Genomic DNA, 24,428 nt, shown 5'->3' with positions numbered 1-24,428 from the left:
TTTACAATTATAAACTTTTCCCAATTTCTTTTAACCACAAGGGACTAAAGATTACATATAAGAAAATGTGCAGTTTTTGCATTGTTTCTACAGTTAAGAAATGTTTTAAATACAAAATTTTGTTTCTAATATAATGGAAAAACAGATCATGAATCCAGTTTCATGAATCAAACTGTCGTGTGTAGAGTGTAACACCACTAGGGTTTACTTTGCCATTTGTATGGAATTTATGGAACTAAGATGTTTATTGCTTTACTGTCATCTGTTTCTGTAACACTAAGCAAAGTTTTATTACAGAATAAAATGTTTGTTTTTCCAGATCCATCTGTATATCCAGAACCGGGTGAATGTTGTTAGTGAGCTCAGGTCAGACACCACTAACAGACCATTTAAACAGAGTGACTGGGAATGAAACTCCACATCTGTGGGACCTGCACACAGACCTGGAGCTGCACACACACAGACCTGGACATATATTGAAAGATTTGCATATGTATTAAAGACTTCTCTTCTAAAAAAAAAACTGGTCTTTTTTTGCTCACAATCACTGGATATTCCAGCGGTATGGCACACTGTCCACACACAAATACATACACAGCGTCAACACACACACACACACAGTGTCAACACTGTAGAAAGACACATTTACACAAATATACATACACCCCATTCTAAATACTCTGGACTATAGCACTCTAAACACACAGACACATACATTCACTATAATGTAAACTGGAACAGAGTAAGCATTGCACACTGAGGTTTGTTTGGATTTATTTATTTGTGAGTCATGAGCCTGTGAATTTATTAATTGTGTGTTCATTTCTGTGTTGTGTATTATGTGTGTGTTGTGTGAGAGAGTGTGTGTGTGTGTATATATATATATATATATATACACACACACACACACACACACACACACACACACACACACACACACACACACACACACACACACACGTGTGTGTGAGAGAGAGAGTATATATACATGTGTGGGTGTGTGTGTGTTGCATTATTTCTTCTTACTCTTCTTGCCCTTCTTACTTTTCCTGCCTTTTGATCTCTTGACCCTGCGGACGAGCCACCCTCTCCAGAAGGCCTGGATGATGGTGGCAGCTTGAATCTTCATCGCTGTGTCCCGCTCCTCTTCCTCCCTGTGCTCCCTGGCGCGTTGCCGAGTCTCCATGATCTGGGTGAACTCCACCTTAACCACAGCGTAGTGAAGCTCCACCTGCCTCAGCTCCTCCACCTCCTCCTCATACACCCGAGTCAGCTCCTCCACCTCCAGCTAACACGCGTGCACACAGTCAATAATCAGACTTGTTCAGAAAGCTCAGCTGAGCAGCCTTCAGGAAAACAAGAACTGAAGTCCAAATCTTGTCAGGTGGTTATTTGTTGTTTTTTATTTGTTCAGAAATGAAACAGTTTAGTTCTTGGCTTTATGCTTTTTATTTTATTTACACTGTTTACTTCTGACATGTTTACACACACACACGCTCAACACAGATGCTATTAATAAAGGTAGATGTGTGATTATTGTGTCACATGTGAAGGGTCTTCACCTGTTTTTTCTTCATATCAACATCATATTTCTGAGTCCAGTTCTCAATCTCAGTCTCCACCTTCTGATTCTTCTGCAGACAAACAAAAAATGGCAACATTGACCTCTAAATTACATCACCACATTGACACATGATTTGCATCACCACATTGACACATGATTTGCATCACCACATTGACACATGATTTGCATCACCACATTGACACATGATTTGCATCACCACATTGACACATGATTTGCATCACCACATTGACACATGATTTGCATCACATTGACACATGATTTGCATCACATTGACACATGATTTGCATCACATTGACATGATTTGCATCATCACATTGCAAATGATGCACACTATCAGTTTAGAGAAACCCACTGAATTACATCAAATTGGATTTCATTTTAATGAGCATTCAAGCATGCGCATACACTCACAAGCACGCACGATCCTCACAAATACACGCGCGCACCCACACCCACCTTCCTCACAAATACACGCGCGCACCCACACCCACCTTCCTCACAAATACACGCGCGCACCCACACCCACCTTCCTCACAAATACACGCGCGCACCCACACCCACCTTCCTCACAAATACACGCGCGCACCCACACCCACCTTCCTCACAAATACACGCGCGCACCCACACCCACCTTCCTCACAAATACAAGCGCACACCCACCTTGCGCAGTGCCATCTCCTTCTCTCTGTGTTCCATGAGGATGTTGTTGAGCTCGACTCTCAGTTTGTTGGCTTCCTCCTGCAGGCGATCCTGTTTGCCCTCGGAGGTCTTCCCATCCGACTGGTGTTCCCTCTCCGCGTGCCTCTGCGTCCGCCTCACGTAGTCTTCCGAAGTCTTCTCCATGAGGTGGAGAGAGCTCTTGAGCTTCCGGATCACCTCGTCCCTCTCTGAGATCTGAGGAGCAGGTCAAGAGACAGCACAGGTAACAGCACAGTTAACAAGAAAAAAAGAGGCAGATGAGACAAGGAAACACCTGCTGTTCCTTACTTCCTCATCCCTGCTCTTTATTGCCATGGCAACCTCCTTCTCCAGCGTGGCAACTAGTTCCAGGTTAGCGCAGTGACGCAGGCAGAGTTCTTGCATGCGTTGTCTGCGTTCCCTCTCTTCACCAGGTGTGGTCAGCAGCCTCTCCAGCAGGACAGCTCGGAGCTCCTGCAACCCCCTCACCAGTCCCTCAACTGCCTTCTGCTCCTCCGTGATTGGCTCCAGTGCCTTAAGCCCCGCCTCTGCAGAGGGGTGAGTCCTCAGGACCCGTAGAAGGTTTGCTAGGGAGGTCTGCACTGCAGTCTGGGCTGTTGCCAGTTTTGCCCTGGCGTCCTGACTCAGGTCTTCCTGCAGGACCAGAGTGTGGTACGCCTCCACCTGACGCAGGTGCTCCATGAGGGGGCAGGTTACGTCGGCACCGATGCCCAGCAACAGGCTCTCCGCCTGGTCCAGCACACACGGTAGCACAGCCACAAACTCCATTTTGCTGATGCACTCATCCAGGACCCCAACAATGCGCTGGCTTTCTAGAGACACCAGTTTCCTCCTGGACGGTTCAAGAGTTTCTCGCGGGAGCTTTTTTGAGGATACGGGTGCGAGTGCTGCTCTCTGCGGTTCATCACCAGAGGGAAATATATTTGTCTCTGATGCCATAGTTATAGATTGTTCTGAAAAGATGATGAAATCAAGATTAAAAACTAATACTAACAGTGAATCATTTATTTTTCATTATAACAAAAGCAAAAATTATGGTAGAAAAGGAAATAGAGTGGTAGTTACTGGCACCCCCCAAATGAACAAATACTTTGTTTTACTTGTACTTACTGTACTTTGATGGTTTGTAAAGCAGTCTGAATATGAAGAGCACTATTGCTGTGCATTATATCAGTGGCATGTGTTACAGATTAAGTCTATATAAAGCGACGTACAGCTGGAAAGTTATCGAGCTGAAGAGCCGGAAGGCGACTTTGCTTTGTTGACTTCGGTTGCTATGGCGATCGTCGCCGACACATTCAATTTTCTTAGTTTCTAACTCATTTGAAGACACGTACAGATCTGTCATCACATTACTCTTTCCTGTATCTTTATATTAAATATCGCACCCTTACTGTCTTAAAAGCTTAGGTTTTCATATAACCGACGTGTAAAAGCGTCATCACGCTCTAGCAGGGCTTTTATTTTGAAACGCGATTTTTCGTCAGCATCTTAGCGACGGCATTGTCGTAAAACACAGCCGGGTCGACTGCCTGTCATAAATCGCGGTTTCTCCAGGGTAGCGAGCGTTAGTGCTAAGCTAGCTGTGCTAATGTTTACACTAGCTCCGCGCGGAGGGCTGTTTACCAGACAGCAAAGTGACAGAAAAGTGTAGTTTACCACACACTAGACAACGGAGAGAGAGAGAGACGCACACCAGAAAGCAAAGAAGCTGAGAGGAAAGTGTAGCTTCCCGCACGGCAGGCAGCAGAGACGCGTCCGACGGTCTTGTCAGAGGAGACGTGATGTCCCGCTGGAGTGAACAGGGCGGATCACGTCTCGGAGGGTTCACACTCCTCCGTTTATCTCGGTAGAACGGTGACTGGTCCGCATTGGTCCCGAGGCAACCTAGATAACGACACTGCTGCTGCGTGTGGAGGAGTGCAAGCCGAAGTCCCAACTTTAGTTCACACACCGAGACCCTGGCGCCGTAGCTGCGGAGGTCTGAGGCGTGCTAAAGCCCCCGGGCTTCGTTAAGCTTTACTGGTTTACTGGGAAACGAGCTGAGCATTTCCGACAGCTGCCTGCGATTCGTATTGGCCTCTGTCAGGATGTCCGGAGACGACGACGTGCCGCTAATTTTAACGTGGGACGATGGAAACAGCGGGTTACTGGGCGAAGACGACCCGGACCAGGCGGACGGGAGTGAGTAACGTGTCCCGTGTTTTGTCCCGGACGGGAGTGAGTAACGTGTCCCGTGTTTTGTCCAGTGCTGTCCCGTACTTTGTGCAGACACCGTTATCCCACATCAACATCGATGTATCTGTCTGATTACAGTGAAAGATTTCGTGTCATCTTTCTTTCCACTTCCTTTCAAATAACGTTAGGAATGAAGATTTCTCGGCAGTGCGGAATGCAGTGACAACCTACACCTTGGTGGAAGTGCAGTTCCCTTGGCCTGCTGGTGAAACTGAGCTCAGCAAAACTGAGCGCAAAGTTGGATTACGTTTATCTGTACTCTGGTTGATTAAATTCAGCTGTCAAACCAAATGTTATATCCAATGCAGCTTATGTGGGCCTCTTAACAAAGGCTGGATCTGTTTTGGGTTTTTCAAAGGAATCTAGTGGTTGATTTGGAACATCTGTGCAATTTGTAATTACTCAGGTGTTTTCATCTATATCTAACAGACACAGAAATCAAGCACATAGCCTTGTAGTGTCTGTAGACAAACCCATGGAGTAGAAGGGGTTGTACTGAAGAGCTCAGGGACATGGTGCTATCAGAGGATGCCACCTTTACCACGAGTCAGTTCATAATGGTTGCACCTTGTTAGATTGTCCTTGGTCAGCTCTAATTGTGATTACAGCTGAACTATTCCAACTCCCAGTACAGGGCCACCGAATGCTGAACTATTCCAACTCCCAGTACAGGGCCACTTGATGCTGAACTATTCAAACTCCCAGTACAGGGCTAGTGAGTGCTGAAGTGCGTAGCATGTAAACCACACCCATCCTGTCTCATTCACCACGAAGCTCCAAACAGCCTCTGGTAGGAACATCAGCACAAGAACTGGGTGTCTGGAACTTTGTGAAATGGGTTTCCATGTCTACGCAGCTGTACACAAGTCTGAGGTCACTGCACGGTGGGCACTGGAGAGGTGTAAGTACACAGCTGCAGGACTGGAGCACTGGGAATGTGTTCTCTGGAGTGATGAATCACGTCTACTGGAAGGCACAGTGGACACAGTTGTTTGGTGGAGAAGTTCTAGTGAAGGTTGATGTTACTGCAACAGCACACAGAGCTGTGTTACACAATTATAAACCCCCAGCTTAGTGGCAGTATGATGGCCACCATCACTTATGAAGGTTAAATGGGCGCTCTGGCTCTTTGGTCCAGTGGACAGAACTCATGTTTACCTGGGTGGAGTCCCTGTTCCAGCATGAGCGTGTCCCTGTGCGCAAAGCAAGGTCCATAATGAACCTGAACGCTCACCTGAACCCCAGTTAACATCTGTCAGCAGCTAGCTAGGCCTGTCTGTCCAACATAGAACTCTTAAGACTGAATGAGCACAAATGCACAGACAGACACAGAAATACAAATATACCCACGCAGACGTGTCAGGTTTTTCAGTTAAATGTCTTTGGTGGAGTTCAGTCCATGGGACGATTTACTACTCAGTAATGACAGCTAAAATGGCTGTGTGATCATGAATTATGCATGAATTAGGCTTATGACTGCTATTCCCTGAATATGGGCAAAGGGTGTGTCTCAAATGTCTGTTATTTTCTTATATCCAGTCAAATAATGGAAGACAGGATGATCTAAGCGAATAGCGTTAAGGTCTCAGATAAGCTCACCATAGACAAAGACGTCCCGCCTGCGCTTGTGGAGGAGAACACGAATTCAGAGTTGTCAGTAGGTCCAGAACCAGTGATCTTACCTGGCTAATCTGCATTTATGATACATTCATTTATTTATTATTACATTACAAGCCCGTACACGTGCATATTTGTTTTTTTTTTAAATGGATGCAGCTATACATTTGAATTTCATCCAAGTTGCCACCAGCCGCCTTTCCATACTATTGGTTTCTGTTCTGCCGTACTCTTCTGCCCCCTTGTGGTGTAGCGTGGTACAGCACCTCACTGACAGGTCCAAGTAAACCAGTTTTGCCGCGGTCACTTAGAGTCGTGGGGATTGTGAAGTGCCGCAAACGTCTCACTAGTCTCTGGGAGTTGAGGAAGGCATTATGGGTAATAAAAATTATAATAACAAGTTGTTCTAAGACCCCTAACCCTCAGTTGCTCAAGTTGTCAAGCTCTTGCCTTGGATAAAAGTGTCAGCTGAATGCCATAAGTGTAAATATGACATGTATACCAGTTCATACAGACAGGGATGGCATTAATTTGTTAAAGTAGAAAATAATGTTTCTGAAAGAGTGCCAGTGTCTCACTGGGCCACTCTTATTTAACTTTGGGCTAGCTTACCACAGCTGTACAGATGACACTCAGGTTTCCTTAGACCTCTCCCCAGACAACTACAGTTCCCTTGACTCTCTTTGGAAGTGCTTTCAGCACATCACTATAGTTATTATATTTGGGAACAGCAGTGTGAGGCACAGACTAGCTGCCTGTTTGGACTTGGGAGCCCTCTGATCTAAAGAGCTAGCTCCAATCTTTGGCATAGTAATAGACTTTGCTCTCAGCAGTCACATCGTCAAGTATCAAAATTTGATCACCTTAAGAACTTCAACTAGATCTGAGGTTTCCTGAAAAGCCGCTCTAGAGAAACTCGTCTGCTTTTATCTCCAGCAGAGTTCATCACTGGACTGGCTTTATAACTTTTCATTTCCAGCACTGCACTACATTTATTTTAATTCCTAGTTTATTCTGTCTTTGAATCTTTTATTTTGACATTTACATGTTTAATTTGAACTTTAAGCACTTTAAATGTTAACATTTCTTTTACTTCCTAGTTGATTCCTATTCAAACTGTTCAGTTGAAATGAATTGCTTTTGATGGAATCTTTTACATTTAAATCAGTAGTTTTGTTTATCTACGTAACAGCTTTTATTTGAACCACTTTGGAATTGTTTCTGCGTGAACAGTGCTATGTAAATGAACTTGCCTTGCTGTGTCATTTGTATAGTCAATCAGAGAGGCCCTGACCAGACACGTGTGTTTACATAACACCTACTTTACACCTACACTCGCCTGCCACTTTATTACAAACACCTACTAAACCAAACTAAACTAGCTCAACTAAACTAATGTGGCTGGTTTGATGAGAAGCGGGTTTGGCTGGATCACGGTGGTGTGAACAGGCATGGACTCCACTGTGTATGGCGTTGTCTTTAGTTTTTATTCTAAAATCCCTGGGCTGTTTTAATCTTCCTTTTTTTTGTGGTTTGACAGGACTTGAGTTTGATTTTGGATTTGAGTTTCTCTTCCTTAAGAAACCCTCTGTTCCCCGCTGAAAAAGTTTTGTCATGGATGTGGTTCTGCTTTCACTGCTGACTGAGAGGTGTCTCTTTCCACTTCGATGAAGCAACAGAAATGAAGTAACTACAACAAAAACGCCAAGCACAGGCTCTTTTGGGCAGCACACTGACGCTTTCTGATTAAGACCACCGAACCAGGTGCACGTGAACTGCCTGTCACCCGGTCGGACTGATTTACAGGGAAAAGAGGAAGCAGGAAGCGACAGAGAGAGATGTGCTTTTTCCATAAAAACTACAGCCCTCAGCCCTCAGCGGGCTTCCAGGACAGATGGAGACCGCACCCACAGATATTCCTGATTATTCCACAGATTATTTCCTGTCTTAGGTTTCCTTTCCATGGCACGCTGTAGTCCTGAAAACCAGCGTCACTGAGCGCTTTGTTTTCCAGCTTCTTCTGTGCCTGTGTGCACTCTGAGCTGGTCTGGTAGGGTTAGTGTAGGACTGCTGGAGAATAGCGTTGGGTAATTAGCCCTTTGTGCTCCACTGAGAAGCCCCCTGCCTCCTACATGCCCTTGTGTCTGGTGACTAGAACAACCAGTAATGGTGGATATAATGGAAACCGTCAGTAACCATGACAGGCACCTGATTGGCCTTTATACTCGGTCTCCTTCTGTGAACCGTGTGAGCGTGCTGGTATTGTGTGTGGGGGTGTGTGTGTGTGGGGGTCTCCTTGGGCATTTTTTTTGCATTATGCATACACACATGCATTTTCTGTGGTTTCACACGTTTTTTGCGGTACACCTTCACACGTGTGTTTTCTTTGTGGTACACCTTCACACGTGTGCACAAAAAAAGCAGGGGACTTGTGTTGTCAGAGTCAGAATCACTTTACTTTGCCAAGTATATTACTCGGCAGTCTTTGTTTAGTGAAGGAGACTAACTTCATTTATTGTTTATTACACCCAGATGGAGTTGGGAACTATGACAATATAAACAATGTAAGCATCCCGGGACCCTCGGACTCAAGAGCCCAGAGTTCATTGCGGCATAGCTGGGAAATGAACTACCAGGAAGCTGCTATATATTTACAGGTAAGTCCACGCAGGCACACACACTGTTTTATGGTGTTTAAACAGGTGTGCCAACAGACATAGGCTGACAGTCATCTTTCTGAACCTGTGCCCTGGGTAGGGATATGGTAACGACAGGCTGGGTCTGTTGATGTAGATACACAAGCACATTTAGAAAATGAAAAAAAGTGGACACTGTCTGTCTGACCAGTCAGAGTTCTGATTTTCACTAAGGGGGATACCCCTCATTAGTCATACAAATGTCAAATGTGAGTGTAAGTGACAGATATCGTAGCACACCTGAGTGAAAAGGTTTTTTCCCTTCAACAGGAAACTCAATAATTCAGCAAGGTCAGCCAACTCCACCTAGAAATCTTTGTCAGAAAGGAAGAAGTTATGTGCATACGTTCTGTAAGACGCACTACGATTGGCTGGCTAACAGCCTATGGCATAATTTTCTGATCAAGGATGGAGTTTAACTTCAAATATGATTCCAGTATTGTCTTGTTTTTATTTCTGACTCAAATGTTTGTTTTCAGGTAAATGTCCTTTAAAGCTGGTATGTCTGTGTTCATGAACTGTTCCTTTATTACTAATCTGTGTGTGTGTGTGTGTGTGTGTGTGTGTGTGTGTGTGTGTGTCCGGTCCTCCCAGGAAGGGGAGAATAATGATAAATTTTACACTCACCCTCGGAGTGCTCTGGCGCTGAGTGCGTACCTGTTTGTCCATAATCACCTGTTCTACCTGATGGAGCTGCTGACTGGAGTTCTGCTGATGATACTGTCACTGGCCGAGGCTCCTGCCGTGCCCTCTCTGCGACTGGACGTCTACGTACGTGTGCGCGTGTGCGTGGTGAAGCGTAGTTGTAGTTTTAATTGCTTCTGATATTCTTAGTGGGTACTTTTGTCTAGAAAGGTCAGAATTGTCCTGGCGGAGAGAGAGGGAGGGAGAGGGAGTCGGTCTGTGGGGCAATGTGTGTACTTATGTTTGCTTTGTATCTCCAAATGATTTGTCTGCTAATTGTCTTTTTTTTGTGTCCTTGTGTGTGTCTGTGCATGCATGGGTGTGTCTGTGCATGTGTTTTGTGTGTCCCTGTGTGTGCATGCATGTGTGTGTCTGTGCATGCATGTGTTTTGTATGTGTCCCTGTGTGTACGTGTGTGTGTGTTGATGTGTAGGTCCACGCCACTCTGGAGCTCTTCGCATTGGTGATGGTGGCATTTGAACTGTGTATGAAGCTACGATGGCTTGGCTTTCACACCTTTATACGGCACAAGAGAACCATGGTTAAGGTGTGTGAGTGTGCGTGGTTGTATTAACTTCATTTTGTGCACACTGAAATCTATATAATATATGTACAGTGTGAAAGTGTTTGCCCTCTTCCTGATATCTTTTTTTTTTTTTTGCATGTTTCACACTTGAATGTTTCAGATCATCAAACAAATTGAAATATTAGACAAAGATATCAAACCTACATGGCTCTGTGTGAAAAAGTGATTGGCCCCCCTGTTAAAACATACATTAACTGTGGTTTATCACATCTTTGGAAAGCTGAGTTCAATTTCTCTAGCCACACCCAGGCCTGATTACTGCCACGCCTGTTCTCAATCAAGAAATCACTTAAATAGGACCTGCCTGACAAAGTGAAGTAGACAAAAAGAGCCTTAAAAACTAGACATCATGCTGCGATCCAAAGAAATTCAGGAACAAATGAGATACAAATTGAGATCTATCAGTCTGGAAAAGGTTATAAAGCCATTTCTAAAGCTTTGGGACTCCAGCGAACAACAGTGAGAGCCATTATCCACAAATGGCGAAAACATAGAACAGTAGTGAACCTTCCCAGGAGTGGCCGGCCGACCAAAATGACCCCAAGAGCGCAGCGACGACTCACCCAAGAGGTCCCAAAAGACCCCACAACAACGTCCATAGAACTGCAGGCCTCACTTGCCGCAGTTAAGGTCAGTGTTCATGACTCCACCATAAGAGACTGGGCAAAAATGGCCTGCATGGCAGAGTTCCCAGATGCTGCTGAGCAAAAACAACATAAAGGCTCATCCCAGTTTTGCCAGAAAACATCTTGATGATCCCCAAGACACAGCATTTCAGAAAAGGAACATCATACCAACAGTAAAATATGGTGGTGGTACTGTGATGGTCTGGGGCTCTTTTGCTGCTTAGGACCTGGAAGGCTTGCTGTGGTAAATGGAACCATGAATTCTGCTGTCTACCAAAAAATCCTGAAGGAGAATGTCTGGCCATCTGTTCGTGACGGCAAGCTGAAGCGCACTTGGGTTCTGCAGCAGGACAATGATCCAAAACACACCAGTCCACCTCTGAATGGCTTAAGAAAAAGTCCACCTCTGAATGGCTTAAGAAAAACAAAATGAAGACTCGAGTTGCCTAGTTGAAGTCCTGACCGCTTCATGCTGGAAAACCCTCCAATGTGGCCGAATTACAACAATTCTGCCAAGATGAGTTGGCCAAAATTCCTCTACAGAGCTGTAAAAGACTCATTGCCAGTTATCACAAACGCTTGATTGCACAAATGCTGGTTGGGAGGCCCAACCAGTTATTGTTTTTCACACAGGGCCATTAAGGTTTGGATTTTTTACCCCCCTTAATAATAAAAAGCTTCATTTAATAACTGCATTTTGTGTTTTTACTTGTTATCTTTGCTTAATATTTACATTTTTTGATGATAAACATGCAAAAAAAAAAAAGATATCAAGAAGGGGGCAAACACTTTTTCACACCACTGTATAATTATTATTATATAAGTGATTGTTAAAGGTTCTCATTCTTCTTGGCTTATACTTAAAAATAGTTGTATAGATGTATACTGCACATATTGAGAGTGTGTGTGTGTGTGTGTGGCAGACGTGTGTGTTGTTTATCCAGTTCACTGAGGCCATCGTGGTCCTGGTGCGTCAGACGTCTCACCTGCGTGTGACGCGTGCACTGAGACCCATTTTCCTGGTGGACTGCAGATACTGTGGAGCTGTGCGCAGGTATTGCGTGATGTGCAGGAACATGGAACACATCCATGATATTGGCATGAACACACCAACACCCAAACCTGCTAAATAAAGCTGGAGTTCTAGCTGACCTTATTTCATCAGTATTGCAGCAAGCAGGAAAGTACATTTGCACACTGAAACATTTTGCGAACAGCTGACTTTAAGATTTTAAGATGTTTTGTCATTTGTTTGTTTGTGTTAGGAACTTGCGTCAGATCTTTCAGTCTCTCCCTTCGTTCATAGACATCCTCCTTCTTCTCCTCTTCTTCATGATCATCTTCGCTATTCTCGGCTTCTGCCTGTTCTCAACCAATCCGGCTGACCCTGTGAGTCTCTCTCTCTCTCTCTCTCTTTCACACACCACACGCCCCACACACAAATCACTGCAATCACACAGAGTAAATTAGAGCTAAATCTTTGTCATCTCTAAGATTAACAGGAATATCAACTACCTGCAATCATGGTACACATGCCAGGGATATGAGCAGGGTTACTGCTCTCCCCGTTGCTGGGCATATGAGCAGTGTTGCTGATCTACCTGTTACTGGGATTTGCGCAGTGTTTCTGATCTCCCCGCTTCCGCGTATATGCACAGTGTTACTGATCTCCCTGTTTCTGGAGATATAATTAGGGTTACTGATCTCCCCGTTTCTGGGGATATGAGCAGGGTTACTGAGCTCCCCGTTTCTGGGAATATGAGGCAGGGTTACTGAGCTCTCTGTTTCTGGGGATATGAGTCAGGGTTACTGAGCTCTGTTTCCGGGGATATGCGTTTAACTTTTATGCTCCTTCACCATGAAACAAACTTCCAGAAGACCTGAACATGCCCTGATATGTGTCTCTATGCAATTTTCTGCATAAATCTGGGCTTTAATGCTTCTGCTGGCACAGTGTAGTTAATAGGCGTGTGAGAAGCTGGTCTCTGGACGATGGTAGTAACCCCTTCATACCTGCCTTTCTTTCCTCCAGTATTTTAACACGTTGGAAAACAGCATCGTGAGTTTGTTTGTCTTGCTGACCACTGCAAAGTAAGTGTGTGTTTCACTTCTCCCCTAAAATTACAGTAGAAAGTCTTTTCTGTACAGACACTGTACTGGCGTTTGTAATTAAACACAAATCTACTAGCATAAAACATGTGGAAACATCCTTGGGGTTAAAGGTTGTGTTGGACACTAAGCTTTGGCGTCATTGGTGTAGTTGCCGTGGCCACATTTGTGTGTGTGTGTGTGTTTCTGGCAGTTTCCCTGACGTGATGATGCCAGCGTATGCAAGGAACCGATGCTCCTGTGTTTTCTTCATCGTTTATCTTTCCATCGAGCTCTACTTCATCATGAACCTCGTCTGTCTTCACTTCTTTACTTATTGACTTGTTAGCTATAACGTTAATTAGCTTCAGTGCTGGTTAGCTTCTTTAATTATGAAGGGGGCTTTTCTGATTGAAGGATGTTCATCTGTTTAGATGTTTTCTCACTCTGCTGTCTGTGTGTGTGTGTGCAGCTGCTAGCTGTGGTCTTTGACACCTTTAACGGAGTGGAGAAGGTGAAGTTCAAATCTCTGCTTCTGCACAAACGCTCAGCCATGCGACACGCCTTCCAGCTGTTGGTCAGTAGACAGGTGAGCGTGCACACGCAAATAAACATCGTTAGCTGGTTTTCGGCTCTGTTTTGTGCCATTGTGTTGTCTGTGTTTGTATGTTCGTGCGCGTGTGGTTGCGTGCGCATGTGGTTGCGTGTGTGTGTCTGCGCATGCGTGTTGTGTGTCTGTGCATGCGTGTGTTGTTCGTGTGTGTGTGCGTACATGTGTGTTTGTGTGTGTGTGTATGTATGTGTTGGGTGCGTCCGTGCATGCGTGTGTGCGTGCGCGTGTGTGTCTGTGTGTTTAGAGGCCTGATGGAGTTTCTCTGAAGCAGTTTGATGGGCTTCTGCGATTCTACCGACCACGAATGAGCGCTCGTGATCGGTTCCTCACCTTTAAAGCTCTCAACCAATCAGGAACCACCATGCTCAGGTACACACCCACACACACCCACACACACACACATGCCTGACACCAGTTATTTATAACAGTTGAAATGTTTTTATTTTAGCCTCGAGGACTTTTACAAGATCTATGAGGTGATGGGTCTGAAATGGAGGGTATGTTATGGTGAAATATCTATTGTTGCATATATATTAATCACATGTATTCCACACAGAATTATTTTAGATGGCACTTAATCCCGCTTAATGGCATGTTTTGGCCAAACGCTGATTGATAAGATTGATATACAAGATCGCATTTCTCTGAGGCTCTAATGACTGCACTGTTAGTTAGGTATTACTGGGAAAAGGTTCTCATTAAGTCATTGAGTAAAAAACATTTGATACTGTAAAATACTGAGGATGCTGGGATTAGGGAGGTTTTAATAGGGTTTAATAGGCTATGCGCACGCGCGTGTGTGTGTGTGTGACAGGCGCGAAGGAGTGGCGAGTACTGGTTTGATGATCTACCTCATACTGCCTTCCTCATTTTCAAAGGTACTATGTTACATTATTCTGCGTGTGGCCCCAGATTAGCAGAAATAGGGGCCCCTAAGCGGCACCTGGAGGCTCACACGCATCCCAGTTTCTGGATTAAGGGGTTCTTGTCTTGTTTTTCCAGGGATCAACCTGGTGGTAAAATCCAAGGCCTTTCAGTATGTCATGTGTAAGTTTTTCTGGATGTAAACCTTACACACACTCTGGTCACTAGCCTCGTCCTGTCGCCTGTACACTCTGTCCAAACATTGATTGCATTTATCTCACGCTTTATCCAAAGTGACTTACAATTATGACTGAGGGTCTTGCTCAGGGACCAATAGAGGCAACTTGGCAGTGGTGGGACTTGAACCCACAACCTTCTGATTACAAGTCAAGTACATCAAGCTCACCACTGAGCTACCTCTGCCCCTCTGAGGAGGCTAGCACATTAGTTAGCACATTATCAGGTGGCACATTGTCATGTAGGAACTGGATGCAGATTACATTCGTTTACATAGAGATCAGTTTAGGGTTCTGATCCACTGTGAATTTACACTTTGATAATGTGTTAATGTGTGCTGTGTCTGTGGACGGTCTCTCCATATATAATCAAACTGGACGGTCTCTAAATGTATATTCAGTCATGGTGGCAGCCTTTTTCTTTTATTGTGCAGATATTGTTGTCGCTGTCAATGGAGTCTGGATTCTGGTGGAGACCAACATGTTAAATAGTAAGCCTGTCTGTGTGTGTGTGTGTGTGTGTGTGTGTTTATTTTATATATATATATATATATATATATAAAAATATATAAAAATAAAAATAAAAATATATAAAACGTGTGTGTGTTTTCCAGGTGGTTTCTCCTGGTCTCGTTTTGTTCCATGGAGTTACATTGTCTTCCTCACAAGTATGTTTGTCTCTTGATCATTTAAAACTATGTCAAACTATTTCTACATTTACACTCTTTATTGACTCTCTGTGGAGTGTAACCAGAGTGTTAGAGGTCACCTGCCACTGCCTTTGTGTGGTGAGGTGAACTGTGTAAAGATCTAAAGATCTGCCTGTTCTGTTCTTCTGCCCTTATAGTTTATGGTGTAGAGGTCCTGTTAAAGATCACTGGTCTTGGACCAGTAGCGTACTTCAGCTCTGGATGGAACCTGTAAAGAAGCACACACACACACACACACACGCACACACATACACACACATACACACAGTCACTCACTCTCCTGGTCTTTTCTCTTCGAGGTTTGACTTCTCTGTGACCGTCTTTGCCTTTCTGGGATTGATTGCTCTGGCCTTCGACATGGAGCCTTTCTACTTCATTGTGGTTCTTAGACCACTGCAGCTCCTTCGGTGCGTTTGTGAGCGTTTGTGTCTGCCTGTTTGGTTTTTGTGAGCATTTGTTTCTGCCTGTTTGGTTTTTGTGAGCATTTGTTTCTGTCTGTTTTTGTGAGAGTTTGTTTCTGCCTGTGTGTGTTTTTTTGTGAGCGTTTGTTTCTGCCTGTGTGTTTTTTTGTGAGTGAGTGTTTCTGCCTGGGTGGTTTTGTAAGTGTTTGTTTTTGTGAGCGTTTATTGTAGTGTTAATAATATATTCTTTGTTTATTTTTTTTACACAGTGTAAATGTAAGTATATGTAAACACTGTAAGCACTCTGTGTTTTCCTTTTCCCTCCAGCCTGTTTAAAATCAAACAGCGTTACCGAAATGTGCTGGACACCATGTTTGAGCTCTTCCCACGCATGGCCAGGTGGGGGCAGTCTAACCTTAAGTGCACTCGCCTGTTTCTCACTCCAGCTCGTGAGTATTTACTGCAGACTCTCCACTCTGTTTCTCCAGTCTGGGGTTAACGCTCATCATTTTTTACTACTCTTTTGCCATTGTTGGAATGGAGTTTTTCGCTGATGTCATTTATCCTAACTGCTGCAAGTAAGTTCAGCTGAGCCAGGTACCATTCTGATAACATTACACACATATGATAACATTACACATCACACATGTATGATAACATCACACATGATAACATTACATACGTCGCGCACACATTACACACATGATAACATTGCACATGATAACATTGCACGTGTATGCTAACATTACACACGTATGATAACATTACACACATCACACATTACACACGTATGATAACATCACACGTCACACAGATTTGATAACATTACACGCATATGATAACATTACACACACGATAACTTTGCACACATCACAATCCCTCATAGCATTGCACATGATAACATTACACATCACACAGATATGATAACATTACACAAAAATGATAACATTACACACATATGATAACATACTCACATTGTAACATTACACGTCACACATGATGACATTACACACGATAACGTTACACATATCACACACGATAATGTTACACACGTATGATAACATTACACATATATCATAACATTACACATGTCACAATCATGATAACATTACACACAGCATTACACACACAATAACATTGCACACGTCACACTCATGAAACGCTACATGATTACGTCACACACATATGATAACATTACACACGTATGATAACATTACACACATCACACACGTATATCATTACACACATGATAACATTAAACATGCATAACATTACACACATGATAACGTTACACACGTCACACATGACATTACACACATGATTACACACGTCACACACGATGACATTACACACATCACACACATTACACATGGCACACACATAATTACACACAACTACACACGTATGATAACATTTACACACATATGATAACATCACACGTCACACAGAGTTGATAACATTACACGCATATAAGATTACACATGATAACATACGTCACACTCATATAATGACGTTACACACGTATGATAACATTACACACGTCACACACAACTTTACACATGTATAACATTGCTCATCACACGTGATAACATTACACACATGATAACGTTACATATGTATGATAACATTACACGCATTTGATAACATTGCACATGTCACAATCATATGATAGCATTACACGCATGATATTACACATTACACGCGTCACACTCATGATAACATTACGCATGTCACACTCATGATAACATTACGCACGTCACACTCATGATAACATTACGCACGTCACACTCATGATAACATTGCACAGGTCACACAGATATAACAGTACACAGGTCACAAACATAACATTGCACTCATGATAACATTACACACATCACACACATGATTTACATTTACATTTATGGCATTTACATTTATACACATTTATGGCATTTAGCTGACACTTTTATCCAAAGCGACTTACAATTATGACTTTTTACATTTAAGGGTGTTGTTCAGGGGCCAACAGTGGCAACCTGGCAGTGGTGGGGCTTGAACCAGCAACCTTCTGATTACTAGTCAAGCACCAGTATATGATAACATCACACACATGATAACACATAGTTTACATATGACAGTGAAATCTCACACAGTTTACATATGCCAGTGAAATCTCACACAGTTTACATACACCAGTGACATCTCACACAGTTTACATACGCCAGTGACATCTCACACAGTTTACATATGACAGTGAAATCTCACACAGTTTACATACGCCAGTGAAATCTCACAGTTTATATACGCCAGTGAAATCTCACACAGTTTACATACGCCAGTGAAATCACACAGTTTACATACGACAGTGACATCTCACGCAGTTTACATACGACAGTGACATCTCACGCAGTTTACATACGACAGTGACATCTCACGCAGTTTACATACGACAGTGACATCTCACGCAGTTTACATACGACAGTGACATCACACGCAGTTTATATGCGACAGAGACATCAGTTTTATATGACAGTATATTTTTATATACATCATAAATTTATATAAACCTTATGTCAGTATAATACTGTTGGGATTATATAGGTATAATACTGTCAGGTTTATACCAGTATAATAATGTTGGGATTATACAGGTATAATGTCAAGATATATTGGTATAATGTTGTGATTATACAGGTATGATAATTTAGGGATTATACAGGTATAATAATGTCAAGATTATACTGGTATGATAATGTTGGGATTATACAGGTATGAGAGTTTTGGCATACAGGTATAATCATTTTTGGATTATACAGGTATGAGAATATTGGTATTATACAGGTATAATAATGTCAAGATTATACTGGTATGATAATGTTGGAATTATACAGGTATAATAATGTTGGGATTATAAAGGTATGATAATGTTGGGATTATCCAGGTATAATAATGTTGGGATTATCCAGGTATAATAATGTTGGGATTATCCAGGTATAATAATGTTGAGATTATAAAGTTATGATAATGTTGGGATTATCTAGGTATAATATGGGATTATCCAGGTATAATAATGTTGGTATTATCCAGGTATAATGTTGGTATTATCCAGGTATAATGTTGGGATTATCCAGGTATAATAATGTTTAATAATGTTGGGATTATCCAGGTATAATGTTGGGATTATCCAGGTATAATAATGTTGGGATTATCCAGGTATAATGTGGGATTATCCAGGTATAATAATGTTGGGATTATCCAGGTATAATGTGGGATTATATGGTAATAATAGCATTGCTTCTCTTGCTCTCAGCACCAGCACTGTTGCAGATTCTTATCGGCAGGTAAACGTAACCATCGGCAACCGAACAGTCCTGGAGGAAGGATACTACTATCTCAATAACTTCAACAACATTCTCAACAGCTTTGGTTCGTACACACACAATACAAATACACACACACACACACACACACACACAAACACCCACTACAAATATGCGAGCACACACACACACACACACACACACACACACACACACACAAATAATACAAACATGCACACACAATAAACACACACACACAATACAAACATGCACACACAAAACAAATATGCACAAATACAGCACAAATACACAATATGAATATGTGCTCACACACCCACAATACAATTACGCACATACACACAACATAAACACAAAAACACACAATACAAACACATGCACACAATATAAAAAACACAAAATGCATATGCACAAAAACTCTACAAACATGCGCACACACACAATACAAACACACATACACACTACAAACATGCACACAAAACAAAGACAATTTCTACACATTCTCACACAACACACACACACATACACACAACATTTATACAACATATACATGTAATATACACAACACACACACACAGATTCTGCAGTGCGCATTGTGCCTTAGTTGAGATTTCTGATTCCTTGCCTCCTGCAGTGACCTTGTTTGAGCTGACTGTGGTGAATAACTGGTATATTACTATGGTGAGTGTCTGGATGCTCACAGAATAAGGAGGAATTCTGTTTGGAATTCTGCCTTTACATTTTAGTTTCCATTTATCATAATGATATTATAGTGATTATATTTAATGTGATTTATACATTAGTTATTTATAGCTAATGTGGTTATACATTATAGTTATTCATTATAGTTAATGTGGTTATACATTATAATTATTCATTATAGTTAATGTGGTTATACATTATAGTTATAGTTAGTGTGGTTATACATTAATTATTCATTATAGTTAATGTGGTTATACATTAGTTACTCATTATAGGTAATGTGATTATACGTTAGTTATTCATTATAGTTAATATGATTATACATTAGTTATTATAGGTAATGTGGTTATACATTATAGTTATTCATTATAGTTAATGTGATTATACATTATAGTTCATTATAGTTAATGTGGTTATACATTATAATAATTCATTATAGTTAATGTGGTTATACATTATAATTATTCATTATAGTTAATGTGGTTATACATTATAGTTATAGTTAATGTGGTTATACATTATAGTTATAGTTAGTGTGGTTATGCATTAGTTACTCATTATAGTTATTGTGGTTATACATTAGTTACTCATTATAGTTAATGTGGTTATACATTGTAGTTATTCATTACAGTTTCTGTACATACATTAGTGTTATTCATTATATTTAAGGTTATATACTATAGTTAGTGGTAGGATCAGTCCAGCAGTCATAGAGTTATGGCAGGACAGCTGGTTATGCTGGAGTCAGCATGTCCAAATCCAAACGCAGCTCATTGGGGGATATCAGCAGGAGCCAAATAACAATGAGACTGAACGTTGTGTTTATTTTACAGGAGGGCGTGACCTCACAGACCTCTCACTGGAGCCGCCTGTATTTCATGACTTTCTACATCGTCACCATGGTGTGTGTGTGTGGGTGGGTGTGTGTGTCGTGTGAGTGTGTGTGTCGTGTGAGTCGTGAGTGTGTGTGCGTTGTGCGTGTGTGTGTGTGTCGTGTGTGCACATTTCATTCATATCTGCTGTTTCTCTTTCAGGTTGTCATGACGATAATTGTAGCCTTCATCCTTGACGCCTTTGTCTTCCGTATGAACTACAGTCGGAAGAACAGAGAATCCCTGGATGACCCAGAAGGTTCCAGAACCATTTAGACTAAATCCATAAGTGTATTGTCAGATTAGGAACCTTCACCACAGTTCTAATATTTATACAAACATTATTAAGGACCAGAAATATGTTATGGGTTTGTGTGTGTTTACATGACTTTTTAATGTTGTTTGTGTGTGTGTGTTAGATGAGAAGGGCATTGTGATGGAAGCAGAAGTCCTACAGGATGAGGCTCTGCAGACGTTGGACCTGTATAGACACACACTTGCTGGGACTAACCTGAGCTCTCTACAGGAAATGTGCGTCACCATGGAGAGGAATAGGGTGAGAACACGTGCACACGGTGACTTCCTGCTCCTTACCCAGCTGACCCTCACACACAGCTTTGTGTAGAGTTTGGTGTTGTGTTACTGACAAGTGTTTTTCCCCTGATTGTAGCATTCTAGTTTAGTATTCTTGGGTCGGAGGTCACGAACTAAAAGTGATTTGAGTATGAAGATGTATCAGGAAGAGATACAGGTATGCTACGAGATGATGTGAGGACACTACATTTCTTACAAAGTGCTTTATTTCCTCATAAAATAGATCATAGCCAGTACAGTCCAATATTTCAATGAACTAGAATACTATAGAAATACATATCTAATCTAATACATATTCATAAACTTTGCATTAATCTAATACATATGCATATATATGACATTAATCTTATACATATGCATAAATATATAAATGGCATTAGTCTAAGGCATATGCGTATATATGACATTAATACATATGCAAAGCTAAATGGAATTAATCTAATGCATATGCATATATATGACATGAATCTAATGCATATGCATATAGATACGGCACTGGTATATAACAGTTTATCTCGTTATTTACTATTTTTGCTCTTTAACTGTTAAAATGATGCTTTTATCACAGCAGTTTTCCAGTCTTTACAAGTAACTGTAATAAACACCAGCAGTTTATATCTCAGAACTGGGTCATTAACATTAACCGTTGTTCAGCTGTTAATTGTGTGTGTGTGTTGTTTTATTGGTAATCGTTACCTATCCAAGTGGCATTGACTCACCCTTGTAAACATAATATAGCAGTGACTGGTTGGCGTTGGTGAGTTTAGTGTGGGTTAAAGGTGTGACTTTTTTTTTTTTTTTTAGGAATGGTATAAAGAATATTCCAGAACAAATCTACCTCTACCTGAGGGGCTTCACAGAGACCTTGACGCACCTGTCCCACACAGAGACACACCTGTCCCACACACCTGTCCCTCACAGACTATTAACTAACACACAGACAAACAAACAAAACCCACAAAATCATCAATACATATCATGCTTGTGTGCATGTGCATACACCCACACACAAAAACACACACACACACCACCTATGGAAGCCGTTCTGTGCACACAAACATCATGTTGCACAACTTCAAACCTTTTCATGAACCTTTATTTATGAAGATAACATACACTCCTGCAAAACACACACACACACAGATTAGGTGCTTTGTGCCTATCCTCTACTTCTTAAGGAAGTGCACTGATCCTGTTTCCTTCAGCTACTTCCTGGTCACACCATATTAGCCCATAAAAAGCCTTATTTCCACTCACAACTGTACAGTTCTATAACCAATCAGGGAACCTTGAAGACCAATCATGTAACTGCACTAAGGTTCAGGAACCATCTCATACCCTCATAAACCTCAGAACTTTGACATATGTATGGTTTAGCCGCACCTACCATGTGCACACAGGCAAATCCAACTGAGGTAGCCAAACAGAAATCCGTGTATTACTGCGGTGGCAAGGACCCAATCAGATCTGCTGCTTCTTAAGGCAGATTTGGCATTGTGAGAACTGAGGATACACTGAAGGTGTTGGCCATCTCTCTCCAGACCTGAGGATATACTGAAGGTGTTGGTCATCTCAGACCCTCCAAACTTCAGAAAACCATTCCAGCTTAAACGCTAATGAAGCCAGTAAGGATGAGGAGTCAGTTCTGTGATGCGTGAAGAGCTGACGTGTCATGCTCCATCACTTTTCCCCAGAGCTCTACGTTTAGTGCAGGCATGCCACAGTGAAGGCTGTGGAATCTTGGCTTAATTCCAGTGAGTTTGGTTAGGACAGAATCCTTAAGTTATCATGTGGGTAGAATGTAAACAACACCATGATCAACCTAAAATGAACCTAGAACTGTTTACTGGTACTTCTAGAACTGTTTACTGGTATTTCTAGAACTGTTTACTGGTACCTCTAGAACTGCTGGAAATATGTGTTGTTTTGACCTCTGAACCTGCAGTATTACATTCAATATTACATTTAGGGTAAGATGCTTTCTAAACAAATCCTGAACTTACTCAGCAGCACATGTAGTAATGAGGGAGGCAGAGCTGGATCTGCCCTCCTGTGGGGGAGTTTGTTTGAGGGTGTCCATATTATTCCTCCTGTACTTTTGCTCTCAAAATGTGTTGAGTTGGATGTGCAGGAGGTGTGGTGCTGACTTTCTTGAACATTCTGCAGAGCATGCAGTTGTAGGCAGTACTAAGCCTCCCCACGCACAAGGTTTTATGCACAGCGTATGTGGAAAGGAAACCATTATACTTTTCTATTCCTGGTCTTTTGTACATATATGATGTATCTATTAAATGATTAATTTCATTCAAGTTTGGTGTCAGCCATTTTATTCCATAAAGTGTTTGAGGTGTTAATATTACTTCTAAATTTAAAACAAACCAATAGCTGAACATTAGTTGGTCTTTTGGTCACAGAATGTAGTAGCCAACACCCTGAGGTTTATAAATCCTCATTCCCCCTTTTTATGAACCCCAAAATGCTTATAATTACAGATATCCAATACATGAAGCCTCAGAAAACATTACACATCAGTGAAACAAACATCCACACACTCCAACGTTACACGTCAAGCACACACTCCAACATATGCCAGTCACACACATGATGTGTTCATTATAACGAAACAGTAAAGGTTAAGAGGCACCTTCCAATCATGCAGTTTACAACCACGGAATGTGTGTCCACTGAAGTAGACACCATAGTTTACTCACTGACCTTAGGTGACCCAGCGGAGCCGTGTGTCTACATCATGCTCAGCTTTCTCCTTCACTCCTCCACAAACACACAACTTTGTGTGGTTACTGGAATAGAGAGCGATGCTGCTCAGATACTGCGAGAACAGGAGGGCGTCCATGCCAATGAGCCAATGAGCAGATCGTATGCCAGCCTCTTCGCCATGGCGCTGCTGATGTCACAGACCAGCCTGCAGCAGCTGTCTGGCGAGTAGAAGTGGCCAGAGCCCCGCAGTGACCTGCAGAGAACCGGGCTGGCTGAGCTCAGGCTGAAGCTCACCTACATGGAGAAGGAGAACATGGGTGAGTCAAGAGGACACTCAACCAAAAACCCATGAATGGCCTAATCTGTACGCTCTTGGTCCATGAAGATCATTTTTTAATGGGATTTCCTTTTTTCTTCTGGGATTGAAGTGATCAGAAAGATGCTCCACTGTCTTTGAAACAGGGCTTTTCCAGATTAAAAATGTCAAGCTTGATAAAAAACAAAAATACAGAATGTCAGACCTCATTTTAGGAAAGGAATGAATACACTTTTTACACAATTTACTTGCAGCTTTGGAGGCCA

At 42.1% G+C, this 24,428-nt stretch overlaps 3 protein-coding genes across 7 annotated transcripts in view; 2 read left to right on the top strand and 1 right to left on the bottom strand.

Moving 5' to 3' along the window:
* cfap73 (cilia and flagella associated protein 73) overlaps positions 1-935 on the top strand; it is a 5,906-nt gene extending 4,971 nt beyond the window's left edge. The window contains exon 7 of the mRNA XM_035527456.2: positions 320-935. Within this exon, the coding sequence (XP_035383349.1) occupies positions 320-412 (93 nt within the window). The 3' untranslated portion in view covers positions 413-935. The remainder of the gene's footprint in view (positions 1-319) is intronic.
* drc10 (dynein regulatory complex subunit 10) lies at positions 786-4,121 on the bottom strand. Of its 2 annotated transcripts, none has more exons than XM_035527084.2 (5): positions 3,981-4,121; positions 2,573-3,237; positions 2,246-2,479; positions 1,563-1,634; positions 786-1,288 (listed from the first exon to the last, which is right to left on the bottom strand). In XM_035527084.2, the coding sequence occupies exons 2-5, from the start codon at positions 3,221-3,223 to the stop codon at positions 1,013-1,015; spliced, it is 1,233 nt and encodes a 410-aa protein (XP_035382977.2). In that variant the 5' UTR covers positions 3,224-3,237; positions 3,981-4,121; the 3' UTR covers positions 786-1,012. The 2 variants fall into 2 exon arrangements, with proteins under 2 accessions (XP_035382977.2, XP_026887217.3); XM_027031416.3 differs by lacking the exon at positions 3,981-4,121 and adding an exon at positions 3,395-3,573.
* A 156-nt stretch (positions 4,122-4,277) lies between these two features.
* tpcn1 (two pore segment channel 1) lies at positions 4,278-23,437 on the top strand. 4 transcript variants are annotated; one of them, XM_081719099.1, is made up of 27 exons: positions 4,278-4,468; positions 4,651-4,727; positions 8,672-8,796; positions 9,430-9,606; positions 9,953-10,066; positions 11,655-11,785; positions 11,997-12,120; positions 12,764-12,822; positions 13,034-13,133; positions 13,292-13,408; positions 13,677-13,801; positions 13,881-13,929; positions 14,247-14,310; positions 14,435-14,479; positions 14,967-15,023; positions 15,147-15,200; positions 15,380-15,452; positions 15,542-15,649; positions 15,971-16,042; positions 16,132-16,221; positions 18,933-19,048; positions 19,595-19,641; positions 20,496-20,564; positions 20,697-20,793; positions 20,954-21,090; positions 21,205-21,285; positions 21,933-23,437. In XM_081719099.1, the coding sequence occupies exons 3-27, from the start codon at positions 8,764-8,766 to the stop codon at positions 22,059-22,061; spliced, it is 2,268 nt and encodes a 755-aa protein (XP_081575225.1). In that variant the 5' UTR covers positions 4,278-4,468; positions 4,651-4,727; positions 8,672-8,763; the 3' UTR covers positions 22,062-23,437. The 4 variants fall into 4 exon arrangements, 3 of the variants coding, with proteins under 3 accessions (XP_081575225.1, XP_035382974.1, XP_081575224.1); XM_035527081.2 differs by lacking the exon at positions 4,651-4,727 and having other exon boundaries at positions 4,334-4,468; XM_081719098.1 differs by lacking the exons at positions 4,278-4,468; positions 4,651-4,727 and adding an exon at positions 4,745-7,825.
* Positions 23,438-24,428: the final 991 nt, after the last annotated feature.

The sequence above is a fragment of the Electrophorus electricus genome, chromosome 8 (genome assembly GCF_041902795.1).
Source record: "Electrophorus electricus isolate QZ-2024a chromosome 8, ASM4190279v1, whole genome shotgun sequence".
Classification (NCBI taxonomy): Eukaryota; Metazoa; Chordata; class Actinopteri; order Gymnotiformes; family Gymnotidae; genus Electrophorus; species Electrophorus electricus.
This window is presented reverse-complemented; position numbering and strand designations above follow the sequence as displayed.